Raw genomic sequence first — 13,338 nt, forward strand, 5'->3', positions numbered from 1 at the left:
CTCAACAAGAGTCACAGATACAACACAACTTACTGCGGGTCACTGAGTGTATCAGGCGTTTCTTTTATAAGATGATCCTGCAGCACCTAGAGAAGAGGAAAAGCCCACAGCCTTGAGATTTTATTGAACTGTCAATAGTGAACAGAGCATAAACCTCACCTCACCTAAAAGTTTTTGCCCCATTCCCCACAAAAGTGGCAAAATTAAATAGCAAAACTAAAAGGTCTGAAGACATTTTACCTATTTTTCTTTCCCTATCAATTCCCAAAGTTGGCTGCTGCTGGGATAAGGACAGGGTGCTTCTTCTAAACACCTCCAGTTGCCATAAAAGGAATTCTCCCCTAAATATTCCTGGTATCTTGCTTCTCCATTCCTCTTGCACACAGTGATGAAGTGGATGAAATATTCAGTTAGTAAGTCTGGGAGAAAAATTAGGTTCTGCTTTCCTCTCCTCTCTTTTTGAGTACCTCCCTGCTCACAGAGGACACACACTGTACTCTGCGCCATCCTGGAGGGAGGTCTAAGGTTCCATCTGAAATGCGAGTTTAAGTGTGCCTAACTTCTGGAGTGTGCAGGACTAGGAAACCCACGGCTCCAGTATCTATTTTATCAGCAATAAGAACAGCTAGCATTTATTGAGTTTTTCCACATGCCAGGTATTGCTTTGAGCACATTTCATGCATTAACTAAATTAATCCTCACAACAACTCAATGAATTCACGTTAATTCCCACTTTAACAGACGAGGTAATGGAGGCAAAGAAACTTGTCCAAGGTCACACATCCAACTAATAGCAGAAAGCAACTAGAACCCAATGGTATGACCCAGAGCCCACATTGCGATAGACATTATGACACACTGTCTATAAATATGACATTTTAATCTTCATTTGCCTAACTCCTCTCTAATACATTCATTTTGAATTTGGGAAAGCTCAAACCCAACATCTGTTATGAACTGTGACATGGCCAACTAAAGAGAAAATAATGGAGGAAATCATCCACATATTCAATAAGTTATCCATCCATAACAAAGTCAAGAACAAAAAAACAAACAAACAAAAAAACTAGGAACAAATTAGTTGTCTCAAAATCCATTTTCTATAAAACTCTTCGTGTCCAAACTCATGACATTCCACTCTCATAACATTTATCATTTGCTACTTTAAATAAACCAGTGATTAATTTATGGTTCGGTTACAGAACTCTCTTTGAGAATACGATTAAAGCCAAAAACCCTCTCCCTAGAAAAGTAAGCTTGGTACACCAGAGAAATGAAGGATGGAAGAACTAAGAACCTAAATGGGGAACTAGAATGCATACGTGTGTGTGTGTGTAGGAGAGGTGTTGGGTGACGAGATCACATAGGTAAGCAGCGATCAGATCATGCAGAGCCCTATGGGTCAAGATAAGAAATCTGGACTTGTAAGTGTAATGGGAAGCCACAGGAAGGTTGACTAAATGAAAGGAGGAAGGGAGGGAGGGTGTTTAAGTAGGATTATAAACAGGGTGCTATGGCAACAAAGAAGTAGTAAATAAGGGAAAGAATGCAAGCATGAATTTTTTTAAATCCTCAATTCCCCCTCACTCACAGTCCATCTACTCTTATTTCTTGATATAATGCTAACAAACTTGACCGTCTGGTTTTTCCAGTCCATATATTAGGAATAGCAAATAAGGAGGGAAGAAACGAGGAAGGACAGTATTAGATACAGATGAACTCAAAGGCACAAAAGTTATAGCTGATATCAGTCTGGCAAAAGCGTTGGCCGAGCGTTGGAGAAACTTTTATATCTGTTAATGGGAGCATAAATTTGTATGACCTTTTGAAGGGCAATTTAACAATATCTATAAATATTTTAAATGTTCTTATCCTTTGACCCAACATATGGTTACTAGAAGTTCTGGTAACTATCACTCCACAGGGGATAAAGAGATTTATTCCATAATCTTCACAATATTGGATGTTAATGATACTTCAATTAAAAAAAAAAAGTTCACTGAAGCAGTGTTCATTACAATGAAAGATTGGGGAAAAATTCTAAATGTATATTAATGTAAAAGAAGTTAAATAAACTGTTGTACATCCAAACAAAGAAATACCGGAGAGCCAACAAAAAGAATGAACTAGATCTGTATACAGGTACTGATATGGAATATGAGAGAAAATAAGTTTAGATTTAATTTCTAGATGTACTCTTTTTTTAGATTATATATTACAAAGCATATATCTAAGTTTTTTAGATAATACGATAAATTAAGATTTATAAATTAAAGGTGGAAAATTTAAATAATTTAAAAAGATCCAACCTAAAATGTTAATTACGTAAAAATCCAAAAAGGTCAATTTTGTTAAACACCATTTTAAAAAGGCAATCTTCCTTTGGAAATATTGCACTTATTCATTCCCTCACAATTCAGGTCAAAGAGCTGTCATGGTAACATGCCTCATAGTCCTTAAATACTCAAGAAGAAACATGTATACAGAACAGTTCCAAGAACTTACGATTGTAATTTCGTCCTTGCAAAACGCTATGGCTTCAGGTTGCTTGCTTGGAGGGAAAGCTGCTTCAAAGGCATCTTTTGCTGCAGATGCAGCTGGTGTGTACGTATCACACTGAGCCATTAGCCAATAGCCCATTAAGCTTTTCAAATAAGGAGCCAAGTGTTTTTTTACTTTAAGGATAAGTTTTTCAAAAGCTTGCTGTGTGGCTTCTCGAACCCGGCGGTCATGATCCTATCAAAAATATAACATGGTTTAAAATAGCTCTAGCCCATAAAAACAAATACAAACATTTCTGGATATGCTATGATGACCCACTGAGAAGAACTCACCTATGTGCAGAGCTAAACAAAAATCAATAATTATGTAAAAAATTAATTTCTCCTTTTCTCCTTTTCCCCATGAGATAAAAATAACTGTATTCAAGATAGAGTCAAAGCTAGGCCTTGAATAATTCAGCAATTCATTCTCATTCTTCGATAGCAAATATATAAAGAAATTAAGCTGTCAAAATTTACTATGACTGGAAAGTATCTGGGTAACACTCTCTATACACTTTACACAACCCAACATAATCCAATCTGCATAACAATGCTGCCATAACATTTCATAATCCTCACTGAAAATGAATCATATAAATTTGATAGTCCCTATGACCTCAACAAAAAAATATACAACAGAAATAAACCAGTAAAGTCTCAATACTTACAAGTGAAATTTTGCAGAAAATTCTTGGCCAGTACGGGAGAACTCCTTTTACAATTTCTGTATCTCTCTCTGTACACATGATTCCAAATTCCTGCATAGCCTAAAAGTAAATTAATTATTAACATCGTTAAGGATCAACAACCATAATATTGGTTATTGATTATATTTACTCTGTTCTAGAAGCTTAGCCTATTTTATGTAATATGAGAATACACCGTTTCTGTTTGTGCCATATGGGAGTAATCTGAAGAGTTCCTTCACAGGCTACTATGATAGAAACTTCTCAGTTTTTAAAAAACCAAAATGTATACAAACAGAAAGCCCCATTTAAAATTATAGGGTCAAAATTACATCCTCTAATGGGAAAAACCGTAAAGCCAGAATTCCAAAGAGCTTCAAATAAATGTAGAGCAACAAACTAATTTATAAACCGGAAGATAAGTGTAAACTAAGCTTAAGTCTACATGTCAGAAAAAGTACAATAGTAAAAGAACTTATCAGTCATAAATGATTCATCTTTCTTTACACAAAATACAGACATTTTAACAAAAGAATTGTAACATTTTAACAAATTAAAATGTTAAAACTTGCTTTTAATTTTGTTGTGACATCTTTCTTAGAAAGTTTCCGCAGCACCATTCGGAAATCAGAATCCACAAGACTGTCAATTTCTTCAGCTCCTTGAATGGCAGGAACATAGCCTAGGTCACTCTGAGATGTTCCAAAACCAATAAATCCAGGCACTGTTCCCTGTTCTTTGGCAAGGAGTTCTGCAGCCCGGCCACTGTTTGAAGGCTGATAAGAAAGTAGGGAGAAAAACGTCAGAGGCCAAGAGAGTTCAAAACTTAACTTTGAGTTCTTTAGAGCAATTCCTTGACAATTCCCACAGTGGAACAAGCTTTGATTTGAGGACTTTTTTTTTTCTAAGCTAGATTTCATCTACTGCAACGTGCCCAAAGATGAATGTTTCTGTCATTAAGAACATATCAGTAATGATCCTAGGAGCTATTTCCTGGTTTCCTAAACATCAAAACAATGTTTTTTAAACTGTGGATACAATCCATCACTGGCTCATGATATCAACTTAATGATCCATGACAGCAGTTTAAAGAAATAGAATAAAATTTTAAAAATGAGAATGTATCACATATGGTAAGAATAAGTACTGTTTTATGAAACTTATTTCCAACTTTTGTATAAATAGTATGTATACACGTACTGTGTAATGACGTAAAATTAACTCACAAATGGATTACATCTTTTCATTCATCCATTCATTCAATAAATATTTATTAAGCAACCATCACTGGATGTCTAATGATAGCTGCTTCCAGACTAGGAACGCCTTGAGGACAGACACACTCATTTCCACATACCCAAAGCCTAGCCTAACCTCTTTGGGCTAAAACAGTTACAAATTACATTATTATAGACATAAAAATCAACACAGTGGTCAGGATATAAGACAGACGCCTTTGTTTTGAACCACAGTCAGTAGTTTGTTTGACTGATACATAATATAGAAGCTTCCTAATTCTAGAAGTTAAGGGATTAGTTGTTAAAGAAAAAGAAAATATTTGACCTACTGAAAGAAATTAACATGTTCATTGTCATCTAATAAAAAATGCCTCAGTTCAATGTCCAGGATGACATTACAACCCATCTAAACTCATCTGTTTCTTATTTCTCTCTAAGAACGTTCGAAAGGGTTACCCAAATGTGTGATTTAACTTGCTCATACCTAGCAAAATTGTGTTTTGGAAATTCATTTGTCAAAAAATAATCTGGACTACTTTCTAAACTGAAATGAGTGACCAGAAATGAAAATAACGGCCAGAATTACTTTCCCCCCCAAAATAGTAGCATTTAAGACTAATTTCAAAAAAGCTTCTCTATTTTAAAACTTTATTAAAATGAACTAACATTATTCAGTTCACGTCTCTCAATGTCAGTACATGAATAAAGAGCTACGAAGGAAGTTAGTGAATTACAACACAATTCTGGACACTAAATGACAAGACATCAGAATTTTATCTATAATCTCATTTGTAAACAGTTTTATCATTAAACAAAATAATGAAATAGTATTAAAAAATTATTGCTAACAGCTAAAAAGAGTCAAGGCTGAATTCTGAACTGACCTGAAATACCAGAGCTGACAGTGATACTAACTAGGTGCAGAAGAAAAGGTATCAGATTTCTAGTTTCCAATTCAAAAGTAACAAATTATTTTTTAAACGTACTAATTGTATTTTTTCAAGGTCTACTTTGTATTTAAAATATAGTTACTGTTTCTCATTACTTGCGCTACTGTATGTTAGATGCTTATACCCACAGTTCGAACATTAAGAACTTTGATTCTATTTCTAGCAGTTAACTTTCTCATACTACACCTACTTCATTCTTTTGTGCCTGGCTTCTAGAGATATTTGATGTGGCAATCCTGAGTCTACAGTTTAAGGACCAGACTCAGAAGACTTACAGATCTTTCACCACCTGCCCTTAACCTTTCCCTGTGTTATTTCCCGCCACTCTTTTCTTCCCTTGTCCCACTTCCTCCTCCCCTCTCCTAATTTTGCTGCCGCCATTTGTCTTCTACTCTCAAATTGAATTCAAGGCTCCCTGAACATGTCATGCCCTTTTACAACTTGGTCTTTGAGTAATTTTTTCTCTCTGCCTGAAAACCCTTCCTTCCTTTTCACTGCCTGACAAACTCCTACTCTCACTTCAAAACACACTCATGTTTTCAACAGTTGCCTCCCTCAGATCAATCACCATTCTTTTCTGTTCTCCCACTTTCTTTTTATTCATACTGGTATCATAATTCTTTAATATATTATAATTATTTGCTTACTTACCTGTCTCTATCATCAAACTGATAGTTCAAGAATAGGAGACATTTGTCTATCATCTTTGAATACGTGGCAATCAGTATTCAAAGTCTTCTGTTGAGTGAATGACTGCCACTCTAAGTTCAAATCTCAACTCTGCAACTTCCTGGCTACATGAGCTTATTAATTTTTAATTAAATGAGCAAGTTAATTTCTCTAAGCCTAAGTACCATCATCTTTACAATGAGATAATAGTAATTAAATGATTACTTGGGTTGTTGTCAAGATTAAACGTTTTTTATACCACCACTAGAATAATCGATTCCAGCAAGAATCATCAAAGGATGCTAAAACCATTAGGTGAAAGTTTGTGAGAGAACAAGTTATTCCCTGTCAAACTACCACTCCACATACTATTTGTTAAGAGCCAATGGAAAGAGATACCTTTACAATGGACATCAGCTTAAGCAAGTGATTAAACAAATACCATCAATAACGGGACAAACAGGCATCATGTGCCCTAAGGTGTGATGCACTGAGAAAGACACATCATCTACAACACATTCCTGTCAAAAATCGTTTAACCTGAATCTAGTCATAAGGAACAATTAGACAAATCTACATTAAGCAAAAACAAGTGGCCTAGGCCCTTCCAAGAAATCCATGGCATACAAGAACCCCTCTACAAAGAAAAGGTACTGGGAAACTGTCTAGATCTAAATGAGAACTAAATGGAATGAGTGATTTTTGACTGGATCTTGGATGTTTTTTAAAATGCTATATCTAAAATAAAAGTTATAGAGAACATTATTGAGATGACTATAGAAATCTGAATACAATAATGTATATTATTAGACAGTAGTATTATAATGAATTTAAATTTTCTATGTTATAATTGCTCACAGTTATGTAGAAGAATGGCATTGTTTTTAAAATACACATGTTGAAGTATTTAGGAGTTAAGTGTCATGATTTCTGCAAGAATTCTTATATGGTTCAGTAAAATACATATATTTAGAGAGAGAAAGCAAGAATGATCAAATTTTAACAACTGATGAATCTAACTAAAGAATATATGGGTTGTCACTAACCTTCTTGCAACTTTTCCTCATATTCAGAATATTTCAAAACTAAACATTGAAAACAAATTGTAAATTCAAAAAAGATTAAATGAGAATGAAAGTAAAGCGCTCAGCACAGTACTGGCACAAAGTAAGCTACTATTATTGTTGTTGACATTATTATTACCTTTCAAAATAGATTAAGTGACAGATCTAAGAAGATGTGGTACTGAAATCACTAGAATTGGATCAGAACCAGGAAAAAAAGTGAAATGTGCCATTGCAAACCTAGTGCCATGAAAAAAAAATTCACTATAACATCCGTAATCGTATAAGTTTCATCCACTCTTGGGTTTTCTTTAAACTAGTATTTAGTGAAATTCTCCTATATACCAGTCCTTGTTCTAGGCTCCGAGGATAACAGCAGCAGATAAAAACACCTGCCTTCATAAGACTTATATCCTAGTGAAGCAAGACCGTAAATGAGGCGAGATGGTCAACTACATAATATGTTAGAAGTCCTAAGTGCAGTGGAGCGAAATAAAGCAGGAAAGAACAGGGCGTGGAGGAGGATTACAATTTAAAACAGGGTGATCACAGAGACCTCACTGAGGTGTCTCCAGCAAAATTTGGAGCCACCTAACAAAAGAGCGTCGGGGTGCCTGCCAGGCAAGATCCAGGCTCATTGAGGAGGCCAGTCTGGCTGGATGGAGGGAGCAAGGTGGAGGGAGTTGAATATGGGGCCGCAGATGGAAAGGGGCGAGGGGCAGACCACACACCACGAATACCACTGTAAGGGCTTTGGCCTTGTTTTACCCCGAGGGATATGGGGATTAGAGATGTTATAACATGTTTTTGGGCAAAGAAGTGACAGAATCCAAGACAGCATGCACACCAGGCTCACTTGAACTGCTTCCCACCCAACTCCTTCGTTCCCAAGGCCACCCCCGCTACCCTGGCCAGGTAACCTTCCAGTTGAACCGGACAGTGAACCATTTCTTAACGAAAATTGTGTGGTGAGGGAGGAGGCTCGGCTGGGGACAGCTCTGGCATGGAACACCTTTTCTCTCACAACTCCTCAATCTGTTCAGAGATGACCCACCCCGCCCGCGGGGAAGCACCTCCAACAGGGAGGTCACACTCGACACGCAAACACACGCCTCCCCACAGCCGCGCTCCACACATCCTCCAGCCGCGCGCGGGCCGGAGCCAGCAGCTACGAGGCGAGGACTCCCCGGTCGGCCGGGCCACCCGCCACTCACCCTCAGGTTCCCCTTGGTCCGCTGCTTGTTCTTCCCGCCCATGGTCGGGGTCTCAGCCGCACTCTCAGCCCGCTGATCCCGGTTGATACGGCCGGGCCACAACTTCCGGCCCCTCGCGCCGGAAGAGGGCCCACTGGGACGACTTCTCCCGGCCCACCCCTTCCGCCACACACCCTGCCCACCTGCCGCCCCACTTCCGCTCCCGCCTCCCGCCGCGTCCCTAACGATTCGCCTCCCGCTACGTAACAATTAGAGCCCCGCCCCTCCGGGTGACGTCATTCATATCCAATAGGAAGCCAGGCATTGGACCCGTGGCGCCAAATCCTGCCTTCCGCGCTTTCAATTGGCAAGAGCCGTATGAGAGGCATTTTCACACAAGGGTAGCAATAGAATGACGTGGTGGTGGATGTAGGAAGATAGGAAAATGTTAGACCTTTTAAAATGCAATCATCAGCATCATTTGGGCATTTGTTAGAAATGCAGACTGTAAGGCGCAGCTTGGAACTATTGAATCAGATTCTGCATTTTAACAAGATTCCCAGGTCTTGTTAAAATTTGAGAAATAATACGCTAGGCAATATTCTCTCTAAATCCCTCCCACACTTTTTTTTAATCAAAAGTGTTATGAATAGCTTTTACAAAAGAGGATAATGTGGCAGTCTCTATTAAAATTTGAAATGTACAGATCTTGTAACTTCAGTGATTTTGCTCCTCAGAAGGACACTAGAGAAACAACCACATGTTGCCGGTTATCGTCTCTCATGTCCACACATTCACCCTTTTGTACTCGACTCCGTGGTGTTGAGGCTCTGCAAACCATTTCTCTTTTATTCAACTGGCTTCCGTTAGATTCTACCAACTCAGGGGACTAGAAGGAGAATGAAAGACAAGAGGAAAGAGAAGGGACTTGCTCCACTCTGTTGGCATCATCCCAGCAGCAATGCAAGTGGTTTAGGCAGCGGTTGGTTTCAGTCTCCATCCTTTTGTCAACAATCACACGATCAGCCTTATTGCGCTCCTCAAGGGTACCAGCAGCTGCCAGGCATCGAGGGCCCTCCTCCTCAGAAGTCTGAGTCCTGGCTCCATGGGGCCCCTCTGAGCTCTTAAAACGCCAATGGTGCCCCCTCCTTAGAAGTATGAGTCCCAAAACCACCGTGGTCCCTTCTTTGAACTCCGAAGGACCAGCAACAGACAGGCACCACCCTCTTCATAGGCATGAATGGAGCCCCAGCTTTTCAGGGCCCTCCTCCAAGCCTAAATTAAATGAAATTAATTTCATAGAATTTAGATTCTAATTACCCCAACCTCTTCTTTCCTTCCTTCTTTTCCTAGCCCTGGGGATAGTAGCTGCTGATGCAGTGATTACCTGTATGTTACCTCAGGATTCCCAATGCCACCCTTATTACCCAGTAGAGGTAACCTTCCAGTCAAACCCGACAATGAGCCATTTCTTAATGAAAATTGTGGAGGGTGTGCTTGGTTAGGGACAGCTCTGGCTTGGACCTATCTGTCATGTGTGCGTCCCCGCAGGCGGGGTGGGTTATCCCTGAGCAGATTGGGGAGTTGTGAGAGAAAAGGTGTTCCAGTGTCTATTCTAACTGGATGGTGCTCATGCCATATTGGTTGTTAAATATGTTGACTATTACCGCTGACCACAAACTTTCTTGCATCTTCAACCCTAGTTTTTTCTAGACCTTTTCAGGGAACAAAGCTTTTAAATATTAGTTTAAAAAAATCTATGTACACACACAAATATAATTAGTTCATACTAATTATAGTTAATTAGTTCATACTAATCAGTTCATACTAATTTTTTTCAGTTCAAATTTATAAATGTTTTTTCAGCCTTTTTCATTTTATATTTGTATTTAGTTTGTCTTAGTTCCTATCGATGTTAACATAGTTATATATTGCTTTTTAAATCAAGGATGAATTTAGAGAAAAACTCATCATTTGTCATGTAGATATTGGTGAGTTTTGACAAATGTACATAATTGTAACCACTGCTTAAATTAAGATATAGAACACTTTTATCACTCAAAAGATTCCCTCTGTACCTTTATAGTAATCAATTATTTGATTTGAATTCAGAATAGTAGTACTGATGTTATTATATTATAATTACTGAAAATACTTTAAGATTTAAAAAAAATTTGAATAATAGTTACAAGTTTTGTCTCCTGAAAAGGTATAGAAATAACGGCATATTTAGTTGCAAGGGGCACCCCTAATGCCCAGATGGTGTTCTCTAAGTACTATTTTTCAATGAGAGTGTTGGAAAATGGCTGTTACCACACCTGGGACAGAAAATGTATAGGATGTATAGATGTATAGAAAATGAATAGGATGAGTCTGGAATACCTTATCATGCATGATGCATAATGAGAACATGTCAAAGGATCCAGGAGACAATTTAAAGGAGGTCTCACTGGCCAAAGATGGGACAATTTGAGCATATAAAAGAATAATATCCACAATTTGTATATCTAAAATGTATATACTAAAATCCATGGCTTCATAATGATAATAAATAAGAAAAACCAATTCATTGGCCATGTTGGAGAATTCTAGGGAACCAACTCATTATTCTGAAAACTTGTAAATAAAGCAGAAGAATCAAACATTTATCCTGTCTTCTCTGTATGAACTTTACCTCAGGGTAACACAATAGTTGATGGGCGAGAATTGTTCTTAATGGTATAGTTTAAGCTAATGAATGAAGGAATGATAACTTTAAAAAATCATGACAAATATGGAATCTTTATGTCGTACACCTGAACTAACATAATGTTCTATGTTAATTATACCTCAATAAAAATAAATAAATAATGGATCTAGCTAATTATCATCAAAGGTTACTAAAGTCATTAAGTGAAAACCTGATGGAGAACTTTAAATTTGGTGGATCAAGCTGACGTCTGATCAACCTAACAGCTTAAAAAGACTAGTGATGAGACAGTATGTATCTCCTGACGTAATGTTATAGGATACTAAATACCTATGAGGTATTCTGTCAAAAAAGTTAAACTCAAATCTAATTGAGTTTCTAGATCTGACTAATAGTTTACAGAAAATACAGGCTACAGAGGGACATACTAAACAACAGTGACATAATCAACAAAATCCATAATTTAGGAAATTCTACAAGACAATCAATCAGTTTCACTGACAAATGTATTGCAGAGTAAGAAGGAGGAGAAGGGGAAGAGGAGGAGGAGGAGAAACAGGGAAGGAAACTGACAGATTGAAAGAGACTGAAGAGCGGCCGGCCCAGTGGTGCAGTGGTTAAGGTTAAGTTTGCACGTTCCATTTCTCAGCGGCCCAGGGTTCGCCGGTTCGGATCCCGGGTGCAGACGTGGCACCGCTTGGCACACCATGCTGTGGTAGGCGTCCTACGTATAATGTAGAGGAAGATGGGGACGGATGTTAGCTCAGGGCCAGTCTTCCTCAGCAAAAAGGGGAGGATTGGCAATAGTTCGCTCAGGGCTAATCTTCCTCAAACAAACACAAATAAATAAATAAGAAATAAATTTTAAAAAAACAAATGAAAGAGACTGAAGAGACATATCAACCAAATGCAAATGTGGGTCTTGTTTGAATGTTGATTCAAACAGTTAAAAAGTTATGAGATAAGTGGGGGAATATGAACACAGATTGGAAATTTGATGACACTAAAGAATGGTTGTTAATTTTTAGGTGTAAGAAAGGTATTTTTGGTATGTTAAAAAAAAGAGCCCTTATCTTTTAGAGATACACATTGAAGTGTTTACAGGTGAAAAGATATGACGTCTGGAATTTGCTTCAACAAATCCAGTAGAGTAAGGGAATAGGAGCAGAAATTTGAGTGTATCTATACAATACTCTCCAGGCTACTCTGACACCATACTTCCAGACTTTTCCCCCCAATCTTCTTTTCCTCAGTTTCCTTTGATGACTCATTTGCCCCTAGCCAGTTTGCAAATATTGAATATTGCAGTCTCTCAAGATTCAGTTCAAGCCGTTTGATTTCTTCATCCATACACTCTACCTAGGCAATTTCATCCATACTCACAGCTTGTTGCCCAAATTTATACCTAGTTCAGATCTCTCTTTACAGTCCAGACCTATGTATATAACTTCTGATAGAAAGCTTAATTTGGATGTATTTGGGGCACTCAAATTGAAGTCCACCAAAATGGAATTAATTATTTTACTCCCAAACTTGGTTCTCTTGTATTGTCTGTCTTGGTGAAATGCACCACTATAAATCCAGTTGCACAAGCCATTCTTGTAAGAATAGAGCTCCCTATCACTCGCTCCTACCCATTTCAATAAATTCTCAAATCCTAACATGTTAACCTCCTATATAGCTCTCAAATTTATTCACCTTTCTCCATCTCCATCACCACAGTCTAAGGCAAGAATCATTCATGGGCAATAGCCTCCTAACCGGTTTGCAAATATGCATTCCCCCTTCAATCCAGCATCTGTGCTGCAGCCAGAGGAATCTTTTTAATAAAAGTGGCCTGTAAGGTCATATATTAGATGGCCCCAGCCCTCCACTCCACCTTGTCATGCCACTCTGCTCATTACGTACTTGCCAAACATGAGCCATACTAGCCTTTTTTAGTCTCTAAAGCATGTCACAGGCTTTCCAGCTTCAGGATCTTTCCTAAGGTTGTTTTTTGGGGGTGAAAGGCACTTTGCCATTCCATCTCTCCTTTCTGAGTCCAGCTTTGTTGGGTTCTGCGTATATACTCTCATGGGTTGCTCTACTTATCAAAATTGAAAATAACTAATAGTCTCAATAGATGTCAAATGACTTCCTCCTCAACTGGAATGAAAACTCCATGAAGACCAGATTCACTTTTATCTGTTCCAGAGCGGGTAGTTAAACAGTTATTGAATAAATAATGATGATAAATATTAACAATAGATTCAGGGAAAAAACAGCATTCAATTACCGTCATTCTTGATTGTTTTTCTGTAGTTCTA

The 13,338-nt window shown here is 38.0% G+C and overlaps 1 protein-coding gene across 1 annotated transcript in view; it reads right to left on the bottom strand.

Moving 5' to 3' along the window:
- LTN1 (listerin E3 ubiquitin protein ligase 1) overlaps positions 1 to 8,490 on the bottom strand; it is a 53,817-nt gene extending 45,327 nt beyond the window's left edge. The window contains exons 1-5 of the mRNA XM_046648152.1: positions 8,365 to 8,490; positions 3,802 to 4,005; positions 3,212 to 3,310; positions 2,506 to 2,736; positions 34 to 86 (exon numbers count right to left, since the gene is read on the bottom strand). Of these exons, the coding sequence (XP_046504108.1) occupies positions 34 to 86; positions 2,506 to 2,736; positions 3,212 to 3,310; positions 3,802 to 4,005; positions 8,365 to 8,406 (629 nt within the window). The 5' untranslated portion in view covers positions 8,407 to 8,490. The remainder of the gene's footprint in view (positions 1 to 33; positions 87 to 2,505; positions 2,737 to 3,211; positions 3,311 to 3,801; positions 4,006 to 8,364) is intronic.
- Between the last annotated feature and the right edge of the window lie 4,848 nt (positions 8,491 to 13,338).

This window comes from Equus quagga, chromosome 21, assembly GCF_021613505.1.
Source record: "Equus quagga isolate Etosha38 chromosome 21, UCLA_HA_Equagga_1.0, whole genome shotgun sequence".
NCBI lineage: Eukaryota > Metazoa > Chordata > Mammalia > Perissodactyla > Equidae > Equus > Equus quagga.